The sequence below is a fragment of the Boleophthalmus pectinirostris genome, unplaced genomic scaffold, assembly GCF_026225935.1.
Source record: "Boleophthalmus pectinirostris isolate CB_2022bp ecotype Guang Dong unplaced genomic scaffold, ASM2622593v1 HiC_scaffold_4, whole genome shotgun sequence".
Taxonomy (NCBI): domain Eukaryota; kingdom Metazoa; phylum Chordata; class Actinopteri; order Gobiiformes; family Gobiidae; genus Boleophthalmus; species Boleophthalmus pectinirostris.
This window is the reverse complement of record NW_026571353.1, coordinates 12,133,042-12,146,356: the sequence shown is the minus strand read 5'-3', so window position 1 is coordinate 12,146,356 and position 13,315 is coordinate 12,133,042. Positions and strand designations below refer to the sequence as shown.

The following is a 13,315-nucleotide window of genomic DNA, read 5'->3' as shown; positions in this document are numbered from 1 at the left end:
GAATGTTCCACAGTATGACATTAAACAGCTCTAACTTACATTTATTCAATTACAGTTGGTTTGTATTGTTCAAAAAATCCTAGAAAAACAGGGGCATTCTGACTGTGAGCGGGGTTGCCTCTCCTCAGATCTGACCTGTAACTTGATCTGATTTGGTCTCCATGAATATAGAAAGGTTAAACACCATACTGTGAAACATTCCAGACAAAGCAATAATATCCCCTTGGACAGAAGCATTTGACAGACCATCCACCAAAAGTTACACTATGCATCTTTAAATATCTCTTTAGCTCCTTCATTTTGTTTGCTATTGAGTTTGCTTCAAATAAAAATGAAAAAAACATAGATTTTATGTCCAGGTGAAATTATGTTTGCGTTCAATTTTTTTTTACAAATGGGACTGTGACGCCTGCATCCGTAAAAACAAAGTCAGCTTTATTGACAGTAGTAGAGTAGTGCTGATAAAGGCAGGAGCCGGGGGAAGCTCGTACTGTGCAGAACTCAGGTATAAAACCATCATTGCTTTGTGTTCACTCAAAGGCCAGTTGGCTCTCCTCACCGCCTCTGTTCCTATGAGGTCACCATGGAAGGAATCACAAGTGTCCACTGAAGCACCCTTCCACGAGAACAGCCTACACATGTAAACTTTATCATATCATGTACAGTACAAAACATGCATCCCATGTTTGTCCACAACTATCAGTCTTACAATGTACACCGTATGCACAAAGTCTGAGATGCAACAAAACAGCTAGAGCCTTATGGTTCAATATGCATTTGGTTTTGGCTCATTTTTTTTGTTCACTTATTTGGTACAAGACCCACTCCAGTCACATTAGTGTGGCTCGTCGTGAATAGATGGGCATCCAGTGTAAAATTCTGTTGCTGTGTGAATGGTTTGTTTAGTGTTTCAGAAAGAGCAACATAATAGCAAATTCAAATGTGTACACAAACCACAGTGGGTCATTAAATTAATTAATTGGCATGACAAAAAATAAGGATTTAGGCCTGAGCAAAAAGCAATAATCAGTATTTCAAATGCAGTGTTAAATATCAACTTAGAGATCATGGTTTCTTTTTCCCTGAGCATGGAATGACAAATACATAAAAAGCTTTAAGATGCACTATGTAACTTTTTGACTGAGGGTCCGTCACCTACTTGTTTCTATGGATATGTCATTGCTCTGCCTGGAATGTTCCACAGTATGACATTAAAAAGTTTGACTTGACATTTATTGAATTACAGATGGTTTTATTGCTCAAAAATACCTGGAAAAACAGCTATTCTGACTGTAAGCGGGGTCGCCTCTCCACAGACCTGTAAATTGACTGGTTTGGTCTCCATGAAGATAGAAAGGTTTAATGCCATACTGTGAAACATTTCAGATGAAGCAGTAACATCTCCATGGAGAAAAGAATTTGTCAGACCCTCCACCAGAAAAGTTACACAATGCATCTTTAAATTGAAGAGAACATTGTAGCTTATTCAAATCATGTACGCATATTGAACCATTGAGGCCATACAAATGAGTCCAACATATTTCTTATTATATCAACATAGCTGCATCCCTACACAAAATCATATTAAAACAAGAAAATAAAAATCCACAAACTGTACACGTCCTTCACTAGTCACTATTTTTTCAACCACTGGAAAACTTTTCAAGCTACTTTTAATTTATACAGCAAATCTCCTCTTACTAGTGGGCCATCAAAACAGCCTGAGGTAAGCTTTAGCACATGAGACATGAGCTTCAATTTAAGGGTCAAAAAATACAAAATGATAAAATACCAGAGATGAATCCATATCAACCATCACAAGACAAAATAAACACTAAAATCTCGTAAACATGTCTATACAAAGTGCCACACTGGATCCCAATAGCCAACTAGATTATCTCAAACTTCATAGACCTATATAGTGCAACACAACTTCAACACATGATTACAGTGACAAAAGGCCAAAACCAAAAGGCAAAAAGGGTGAAATTAGAATTTTTATCAATTCATACTTCATCTCTAAGGTTTTACAGCTCCTTGACATATTGTTATTGACTTCTGATAATATATTTAGTGGTTTTCAGATTCAAGAATGTGATGATGTCATATTCCCACATGGGGGCAGTTTTTCCAATTAATAAGATGGAAATGTACAGAGGATTTTTCCCTTCTATTTCACCACAGTGCGACAGGTGTAAAGTGAATAATGGTTCTGTAGGTCATTTATTTTTTATGTGTCCTGTACTCAAAAACTTTTGGTCTGAGATTTTTCATTTATACACTATCATATACAAGAAAAGTATACTTACTGCCTGTTGTTTCATGGTGACTAGTTATTTGGATCAAACTCTGACATCATCACTGAAAGGACTATTGTAAGGGAACGCCTCCCTGTTTCCATAAATAGTTAAACGATATTCTGTACAAACTGTCAGATCAGTGAGATACGTTTATGAAAATGTGAGGACCCTTTATGAATCATATGAAACAGAGAATTCAACCTCAAACTTCAAAGGACTGATTTTTCCTCATTTGAACTCTCTGGACATTGCTGTACAGGCTGTTTTTGTTGTACATATTGTGTGTTTTTTCCACTGAAAAAAAAAATTGAGCAGGGAGGCAGGTTAGAATTCTAAGGTGTAAATTGCAGTTTAGTCTCAGCTGTCCAGGATGGATCCATAGCAAGGGAGAAATTCAATGCTGTCAACTGGACAAAATGGAATCCAAGCTGCATCATCAGTTCATCTTCGTATTCGATCAAAAAACTTTTGTCCAGCTGACAGAATTTAATTTCTCCTTTGCTCTACAAATTTGTTCACCTGGTTTATGGTTAATATCTCTGTAATAACTGGGCCTAAAAACTGTCACAAAGTTCACCATCTTCTCTGTCAGCATAAATAAACAAAAGTGAAATCATTATTACACAGTGCATTGAGAAAGTGGTGACATTATTCAGCCATAAGATTGTGAATGATGAAGCCAATCTCTAACAAATAATGATGAGGTGAAAAAAGTTTGGATATTTCTTTCAAACATGTAAACATAATCTCCTACAGAGTTATACAAACCCTTGCCCTCCATCTGAAATTATGACATCATCAAATTCTATAATGTGAACACAACCTACGGGGATCAAATGTGTGGACTGAGATATAAATTCTCAAGATTTCGTGTTTCCAAAAATCTCTGTGGTGTTTTTTGCTCTTCAGTGTTCTCGTTTTTGTTTGCGACCCTTGTCCACCTCGTCCAGCCCTGACGCCGAACGCTGCATTTCACGGAGTTGGGAGTGGGTGCGAGGCTGCTGTTTCTTGAGCTTCTCCAGGTGGATGTCGATGGGGTCCAGCTCGGGTTCGGCGGCAGGCACAGGCAGGTACCCTTCATCTCGGGGCAGGCACATGCACCATCCCGCGCCAGCCAGGTCCAGCTCACTGTATTTGAACTCGGATTTCTTGAGCTTGAAGTCCACCATGTCGGCAGACTGGCTCATGTCCACCAGGAGGTTCCAGAAGACACAGCTCAGGATGATGCCCAGGAGCTGTGGAGGAGAAATAATAATAATCATAAACATAATCATCATCATCACCAAAAACCTAGAAAAACAGACATTCTGACTATTGACTCGCCACAGGTCTGAACTTGGCCTGGTTTAGAAAAGGTGTAATGCCATACTTTCAAACATTCCAAACAAAGTAATAACGTCTCCATGGAGAAAAAATTGGAGGGATCCTCCACCAGGATATATGCATATATACATACATATTATTCTAAACAAATTATTGTAAACATACATACAAGAAAACAGATTAACAATATACACAAAGATTACAAGACGTAGGGGCAGTTAAATGATCATCTATCTGAATCATTTAAGATCTTTATAAAATGATAACAAGTAATTAACTTGTTTATTTGGAAGGTTTTCTAATTATTTCAAATAATATTTTAGATGGAAAGATATTAGGATTGTATTATTTCACTTAGAACAATGAATAACATATTTCCATATAAAATGAGAACCTTTAAAAATAGATATGTTTTTTTATCCATATTGTTATCAAAATAAAAAAAAAAAACATATATATCCCTGACCCACATGCTCTGAATATGTCCCCAGCTAAATAACTTCTGGGAGAAAATTGTGGCAATTTTCAGTACAGCTTTGTTTGGGGTTGTGCCTCCGAATGTTTCAGTGACCCATCATCTGGCGAATGCTGTAACCTTCATTATGCTGCTTGCAAGACGCTTAATTTTGTTTAGCTGGAAGGAGGCGGCCCCACCTTCTTTTAAGCGTTGGGTAGAAAAAGTCATGTCCCATTTAAAGCTTGAACATTTGAGATACACTGTAAATGGATCAATTCAAAGACCTGGCAGTCATTCCTCCTTTATTTTGAATCTGGACTAAGTGAGCAGCCCACTTATTTCACCTTTTAATGTCCCCTTACATTTTTAAAATGTAACATTTTTTATTTGTATTTACTTATTTATGTATGTATTTATGTATGTATTTATTTATTTTATATAATTACATATTTTTTCTCTATTCAATCTATGTGACTACCTATATCCATCCTATAGTATCTGTTTTTTTATACTGATGGGTAATTTTAGAGGTATAATTTATTTTTTTCTTTTTCCAGCTGAAAGTGCCTGCTGTCTTGTTGTGTTTTTGTGTAATGTTTTGTGTGTCTTAAAGTTTTAAAAAATCTGTAAAATGAATAAAATTTTCCCAAGCTTAATTCCAACAAAAAGTTTTCAATTTCATACTGCACACAAAAAGTAAACAAAAAGTTTTAAGATCGTGTGACATTTATTTAAACGACACATTTTCAGGGGCCTGTAATCAATACGAGCCTTCATGGTTCTGTTTATGTGCTTGATTTTCAACAAAAAGGTGAGAGTGAAAAAGTTGGCTAATGCTAGCTAGCATATGCTGTTTGAGAAGAAGTAAAAAATAGAAATGGAAATAAAACTCAAAGATCAAAGACTAACTTGAATAAGAGACTTTCAGACAGAGCAGAGCCTACAGCTAGCATCACAACCCTAGGGAATGTTGATGGCATCAGCTGTGAACTATCAATACCAATTACCACAATTATAAAAAAAAAACAAAAAAAAAAAAAAAAAAAAAAAACACATTCTTTAAACAATTGAATGTGATTTTCATCAACAAATAATAGTACTTCCTTTCATATTCCCATGTGGTCTTATATGTGTGTAATTCCTCAGTCGTTCATGTAGGTTCCATCGTGGTCCATGGGCGTACACTAGTTTGTGCTCTTATACTTGTTCTGATACAGCTCAAGATCATTCTAAAGCTATTCAGGAAAGGTTCATTTCTTCCCTGTGAAAGTGACTTTTTTAGTATCTATACTTGCTCAAATGAGTATCTAATTTCGATACTAATTTAGTTTTATTTTTCTTATTTTCGGACAACTTAATTTTCAATAATATCTATTCTTTCTGATAAACACTGCAATTCCAATTCAAGTTTTAAAAATTGGATTCTGTTCAAAGTTCATATTTTGAATGTGTCCAGGAAGAATTGACAAAAATACTGCAATATAAACTGACAAAATACAGCTAATATAAGAATCACATTTTAGAATAATTTCGTGGATGAAAGGATGAGCTGTTTTATGCAGATAAGACATGATATTTTGTTGTTTGTGGAGGAAATTATGGTACATCAATAATAGCAGCCTTCGCGATTCGCAAATTGTGTCTATTCAAATTGCAATTTTGATTCGATTGTGATTGGTCTTGCAGCCCTTACATCTTGAAATATTGATTGCTGAACTAAAGCACAAGACTATGCATTTGATGTGTGTATTGATGTTGAAAATGGAGAGTTATTCTTGTTTTTATGTAAGACAGCAGGATATTGTAACTCCTGTAATTTAATAAATGTAAGGCATAATGTCATAATGTGGAATTTTCCAGGAAGAGCAATGACATATCCATAGAAAAAACAAGCAGGTGACAAACCCCCAACCAACATGTTACATAGTGCACCTTTAATAATAGATTGCAAAAGAATAAAAAAAAAACATATAATAGATACAAATTTAATTGAATTTTATATTATAGTGTATTGAATAGATAAAAAATATATAAAAATGTGAACTGTGTGATTTTACAAATAGCTAAAGCTTGAGTCACACATGCGGCTGCTTCATCAGGTTAAAAATATCCACGACTGTCCTGAATCGCACTAACAAGAGTTCCATTGACATATGTGTAACAAGGAGGGCAATTAAACCACAGCCAGCACATACGCACACATATTCTATCTCACACATACAATAATGCAGCCAGGTTTCTAAGACAACCCTTATTCTAGCTTGCCAGGTAGTAGTAAAGGTGGGAAGTAGTAGGAATACTAAATAGTTGAAATGCTAATTTGTGTTGTAATACAGTGAGCTCTTCTGTCTAGTCATTAATAGAAATGATCAGGTTCATAATTTGTGAATTTACATTTTGGATATTGTGTGACAAAGTACTATGTAATCAATAGGGAAATCTTGCCCCCCATCTGGGAGTATAGCATCATTACTTTCTTAAATTTGAAAACCACCAATAAACAATAATATCGTTTATTGCGATAAAAAGGGTAAAAGATTATCGTTTGTGGGACATTTTAAATAATTGCCAACAAAGATAATCGCCATAGTATCACTAACATGCTAACATGAAAAAAGCTATTTATCCATCATAAACTCCACTTGTTGTTTTCATTTGTAACAAAGTACAATTATATAAAAGTATAAAATAATGATTCATATCCATACCATGTTTAAACTGTCAGCATCTTTATTATCTTGATATAATCACCAACCCAATTATTTTAATCATGATAACTGTGACACTGAATCTGAATATTGCATCATGCCTACCAGGTAGTAGTAGTAGTAATAATAGTAGTAGTAAAAGTTTTTCATCTTGAAGAGTTGTTCACATATATCATTTTCCCTGTGCATTTGTATACTGAGTTTCCATTTCCCTGCTTCCTGTATTTCTGTATGTAAAGCTTGGATTAGTCCACCACTTGGTTACTCCATGTTCCATAGCGTGGCATTAAATGTGTCTATTTCCATGGTGTAAAGGAGTCTGTTCAACCAGAACAAAATACAGGTCAGATTCAAGAAAAAACAATATCACTCACAGAAAGAACTTCTGTTTTTCAAGACATTTTTAGATGATGATGAGGAGTAGGTGAGTTTAGTGCCATGCTGTGGAACATTTAAAAAGGTGCACTGTGTAACTTTTCAGGTGGAGGGTCTGCCATCTTCTTGTCTCCATGGAGATGTTGTTGTTGTTGTTGCTTTGTCTGGGATGTTCTTGTATGGCATTACATGTATCCATCTTGCATTTACTCAGTAATGTGGGTTTTTATTGACTTAAAAACTTGGGTTCTTCCTGTGAGTGGATTCGCCTCTCCACAGAACTGACATGTAACTTGGCCCTATGGTGTCACCTGCTGTCTCTGTAGAGTAAATAAGTGTAATGCCATACTGTGGAAATTTCCGGACAACATCGCCATGGAGAGAAGCTGGTGACGGACTCTCCACCAAAAAGTTACAGAGTGCACCTTTGAGGCAAAGCAATAACATCTCATTGGAGACAGAGCAGACTAGAAAAGTTACATCGTGTTTCTTTTAAAGGTGACATTTGGAAAAACAAAACTCAAATAAAACACAAGAGTGCCCACTGCAGACTATCTCAGGTGGCGGGGAGGCCAACCCCTAAGTCTGTAATGTTAATTACATTTATTGAGACAACTACTGGGACCAAACACATTCAGAGGCGGGGGACAAATATCACAATAAATCTTCTTTAGAAAAGTAATGGCTGTAATTACTTTTTTCTCAATGGTCTGGAGCGCTTGGAGCTACAAACTCATTTAGGCGTCACACACAAAACAAGGCTTCATTTTAGACCAAAAGCTTTTACTTTCATGCAGTTTTAAAGAACAATAGGCACGCAGCAGCCAGGAAGCAGTTAAATTACTTGCTTCATTTACCACCTATTTTCAAGGTTCACTTTTTGTCACCTCTACCACCAAAATAAAACACAATGTGGGCTTCTCTTAAATGGATACAGATACGTTCAGACAGAGCTTTATTTGATTCACAGTTTGAGGTAACACATTCTCTCTTTTGTCTTCAATTTTGAGGGTAAATGACACAGGAAATATCAGAAAAAATATGTGTATAAAGTACAATGTGAAATGGGAGTGTTTCTGTTTTGGTCTGATAACCTAACTCATAACACCAGCCAAAAGTGTTCCAGAGACAAGCCCTAATTTCAGATACATTTTAAAAGTCTATGATTTTTCTAATGGAATATTTTTTCATGTGTTGCTTTGTTTTATATTCATCCAGCAGTCTACACTTGCCAACATTAAATCTTTATCTTAATCTTTATAGCAAACAAAACGACACAGTTCGCAAATAGCAAAGTAGTATCATAATTTCATAATGTCTTATTCTGCATAAAAACGGTCAACCCTTAATTAAAACTGCTGTGATTCATGTATCAGTTTATATTATTTCATATTTCAATCTTTTTTCTCAATTCTCCTCGACCACAGACTGTATATATGGACATAGCTAACTTTCTAGCAAAACATCAAATAGGAAGTGAGCATGGGGGCGCTTTCGGCTCCATCGCCTCTTGCTCCAGTTGGTTTAACATTGAAAAATTGTCACCTCTCTCTCTATAACTGCTGCAGTGAGCTTTGTGATTTTAGTTTTAAATTGTTCATGTTAACCCACTCTACATGATCCTGCTTTTATTTTGCAATTTTTTGTATAAACTCCAAATTTGCTCCTGTAACTATTAGCTTCATGAGCCTCATTTGACTGGGGTGACATAGGTGATGAAAAGTACACTGTGTAACTTTTCTTATGGGGGTCCGCCATCTGCTTTTCTCCATGGAGATGTTATTGCTTTGTCAGAAATGTTTCACAGGATGGCTTTAAACCTTTCTATCATTATGGAGACCAAACCAGGCCAAGTTACTGATCAGGTCTCTGTAGAAGCAACTTTGCTCATAGTCAGAATACCTGCTTTGTATTTTTGAACAATAAAGCCATCTGTAATTGAAATGATGTAAGGTAGATCTGTTTAATGTCATATTGTGGAACATTCGAAGCAGAGCAATGACATATCTGACATAAAATGCAATTAGATATTTTCCCAATTAGTGTAGCCTAAAGCCAGTCTAATTGTGCATGTGTGTTCTGACCTGAGGCAGTCCAATTGCGCAGCACAGGGCGATGGTGATGCCAATGTTGTCACTCATCCACAAGTTGACCGCGTGGATACAGCCGCGCACATGGATCACCTCATGTAGGGTCTCCCTCTGAGCAACACAAGGGAGGAAAAAAGTTCTTAAAAAAAAAAAGGCTAAAAAGTGATTAGCCACACACCCACAGACGATAGATGGATTTTTCTTAGGTGCTTTTAACTGCTCCTCTCTTCTCACTCAGGTTTTTACTGTAAAAAGTCAATAATTTCTTTGTATTGTTATGTCCAAAGCTAAAAAATGGTCTGTTCCACCTTGTGCTGTCATGGAGTTGTGGTTTTCAAGTGAACAAATATTTTTAAAATTTTGTTTAGTAGAGATAAAAAAGTCTAGACCTGAAATGATCCATATGATTCTAGTGAAGGTCTATAGAGTTTAAAAACACAGGGGCACACTTCCTGTATTACCACATGACTTCCCAACGTTTTGTCTGTCAGGTTTAATCTTGTAATGTCAAGTAGAGTGTCTGATGTAATGTAATCTGCTGAAGTATTTCTGTATTACAGCAATTAAACCACTCATTAGACCCCAAATCTAAGGCCAAAAGAGCCTCATATAAAAGAAAATTTAGTTTTGTTTTTTACTTAAGAATATGAAATCATTGGCACAGAGTTGTTTAATTTCCACAGCCCTGTGTAGAATAGTAATGTCAGTATCTGCTCAGTGCTCCCTCAAAGTGCATCTACTAATCCTTTTTATCCACATAATTACAGAAAATACTTGAAACAACAGCAATAATTTACATAATGTGTTGTCTAAAGTTACACTGTTGAGAAGAATGTAAGTAATGTTTTGTGATTCTTTTTTTTAAAATGCCATTATAGATTTTATGTCCATAAAACAAAATTGAATGAATTGTTTACATATTTTTGAATTTCCTCAAGATGGAAAGTAAATTGGCCCATATTACCTTAAGCAATACTTTTTAGTTTTAAGTTTTTCTATCTATTTACCTTGATAAAACCAACTAACTAATATTTATTGTGTCCTAATGGAGATCTAAACATGAGCAAAGGTCTGGTGATTCATTCTAACCTGTTATAAATGCTCATATTTCAATAACTCACTGTATTCAACATCAGACTATAGCCCTTGATCAGCCCTTTGCTTTGTCTGTGTTTTGATTGATGAAAAAAGTCTGTACACTCCTGAACTAAAGCAATAACTGTGCTTCAATTAATAATTACACAGTCACATAATAAAAAGCATTTGTTTGTTGATCTTGGCAGTGAAAACAAACCACTTAATCCTGTTACCTGTTGATCCAGTGTCCTGTATCCACAAAGTGTGTTGATAACCTCTCCCACCTGTGAAGAACACATGATCACTAAATAAATACTGAAATACACAGTCTGGTCACAGCTCTTGAAGCCAGTCCAAACCCACTCCTTCTGACCCAGTGGAGCATGAAGCTAAGTGTGCTCTTGTGACTGCTGCTGTGACAGGTAGGGGCCGATAACATGTGAAAAGCAATCCACCGTTACCAACCTGAGTATAGCATCTAAGAGCAGCAAGATATAGGGACCCTGGGGCTGGTCTATGAGTAAAGCTTTGTGTGATTTCGGAAGTGTATTGCTGGTTTTCAGGTTCTAAAATGTGACACTTCCAGATGGGGGGCAAGAGACGGTTTTTCTAATTAACTACATTGTAATTTGCCCTGGATAATTCCCAAATATGGAACCTGATCATTTCTATTATTGACTAAACCCAACCATGCTATACTGCAACAGAAATTTGCAGTTGAACAATATTAATTTTAGGTGGCCCCCGTCTGCACTAAATAATATTGGCCTAAAGTCACCTGAAACAGCAATCAATGGACAATTTAAGCACATTAGGGATGGGAGATGTTTTGCTGGTATCAGTACAATATTGTACTTTTTTTTTTATGTGTGAGCTATACTATAATTTAAAAGTGCATTATGTAACTTTTTAGTTTGTGGCCCGTCGACCTGCTTGTTATTATGGATATGGCATTGCTTTGCCTGGAATATTCCACAGTATGGCATTAAACAGCTCTACTTTACATTTATTCAATTACAGGTGGTTTTATAGCTCAAAAATCTTTAAAAACACCAGCATTCTAACTGTAAGACGGGTTGCCTCCCCACAGAATTGATATGCATCCTGGTCTGTTTTGGTTTCCATGAAGATAGAACAGTTTAATGCCATACTGTAAAACATTCCAGACAAAGCCATAACAGCTCTACGGAGAAAAGCAATTGAGAGACCCTCTTCCAGAAAAGTTACACAATGTACTTTAAACATAAGTGTGGGGAAGCTGGCCCAACTGGTCAAAGTAGGAGGCAGATTACAGCAAAATGTCTTTGACTAGACAAAATTGATTTAAAACAGGCTTCTGGAGTTAACGCAAGAGGAAGTACAAATAAACAGAAAATAAGTAACTCAAATCAAAACACCAAACAATCTGCACAGAAGCCCAGAACCTCATCCAATGTTTTAAAAATGGCCGACATGAGTGCACACCCCCTCTTCTGTCTGGACCATGTGGAGCTGCAGGTACGTATGAATGGAAACTGAAATTAATTAATAAATAAAGTATATTTAAATGAACAATGTGTTATGTGATAAATTAACCAAAACAAAAAATTATTGTATCTGTATAGTTGGATACTGAGATGAACAAAATATGAAATTAAACAAATGTGAGTTTTAAAATGGGACAAAGGCCCACTTTGTCACAATAAGTATGGCAGGCCTTGCTTTGGATTTTAAAAATCTTAACAATCTGTATCCACAAATACTGGATATGGTATAACACAGGCAGCAGTAAGGGAGAGGAGCAGACATATTGCATATTGAGTATACTGTAAAAGTAGGTAGTGATACATGTGGGGATTTAGACCTTGTATAGAATAAAAATGACTTAATTTGGTAGTTTACAACTATATTAGATTATTAAAAATAATTTCAAAATCTCGTCTCGTCTTGTGGACGCAATCTCTTCTCTCTCAGTCCACCCCTACCATGACCCATACAATTTTTAATCCAAACACATCGCCAAATCTGCAAATCAACTTGAGCAATTTTGCCTGGTTTCATCCTCAAACATGAAACATATTTCGCCTACAGATTGATGCCATCATGAATTTAATTATTTCTACATTCCACAACTACTACTACTGCCCCAGGCCTGATGAGAGTAGTGGGGACTGTTCCATGGCCACGAGGGCTAGGCGTTTCATTCAGAGCGAGAAATCCACCCAAAGCCTGATAACTCTGAAACACATCGTCCCTTTGATGGGCCAGGGGCTGCCCGCACACATTCAATTCAACAGTTAAGGAGTAATCTATAGAGGCTTTACTGAACCGGATATCACAGTATAACTCAAGGCTTTAGAGCAAATGCTGAGGTTTACTGCGAGCAATGGGAAAACGCAGTATCAATAATTTAACACATTTGATTAGGAATGTCATGATATAAAATGTTAAAATCTGTTATAAAAGGTCCTATATTACGCAAAATGTGAGCTTTAAGCCATATTAGAATGTTCTTACCTCCTCAGACACATACCTGGAGTTGTGTTTTGTTTCATTCACACATCTCACACACTCTTCCGTTCCCCCTTGTGATGTCATGAAGTGGTAGATTTCAAAGTGAACAAATGAACTTTTTAACTTTTGTTTAGTAGAGATAGGAAATTCTAGGTCTGAAATTATTCAAATCATTCTAATGAAGGTGTATGGAATTTAAAAACAGAGTGGAACACTTGCTGTATTACCACATGACATCACAAGGTGGAGTGTTTTCTGTTTGAGAAAAGAACACACACTAAATATGCAGGGTTTGTGTGTCAAACATGTGTGAATGAAACAAAACACAGCTGCAGGTCTGTTTGTGATGAGGAAACAACATTATAACATGGATCATAGATGTTACCGGGAGAAGCAGCAACATGATTATTCCAAGCAAATCCTTCATTGTCATTTAGCTTTACTATTCAGGTTTCGGTTTACTTTTTGGGAGAATATAATTAGAGAATTGGT

The 13,315-nt window shown here is 36.1% G+C and overlaps 1 protein-coding gene across 1 annotated transcript in view; it reads right to left on the bottom strand.

Annotated features, from left to right (window-relative positions):
- Positions 1 to 414: 414 nt before the first annotated feature.
- zgc:110329 (uncharacterized protein LOC550500 homolog) overlaps positions 415 to 13,315 on the bottom strand; it is a 32,470-nt gene continuing 19,569 nt past the window's right edge. The window contains exons 6-8 of the mRNA XM_020928353.2: positions 10,564 to 10,614; positions 9,248 to 9,364; positions 415 to 3,535 (exon numbers count right to left, since the gene is read on the bottom strand). Coding sequence (XP_020784012.1) covers positions 3,206 to 3,535; positions 9,248 to 9,364; positions 10,564 to 10,614 — 498 coding nt within the window. The 3' untranslated portion in view covers positions 415 to 3,205. The remainder of the gene's footprint in view (positions 3,536 to 9,247; positions 9,365 to 10,563; positions 10,615 to 13,315) is intronic.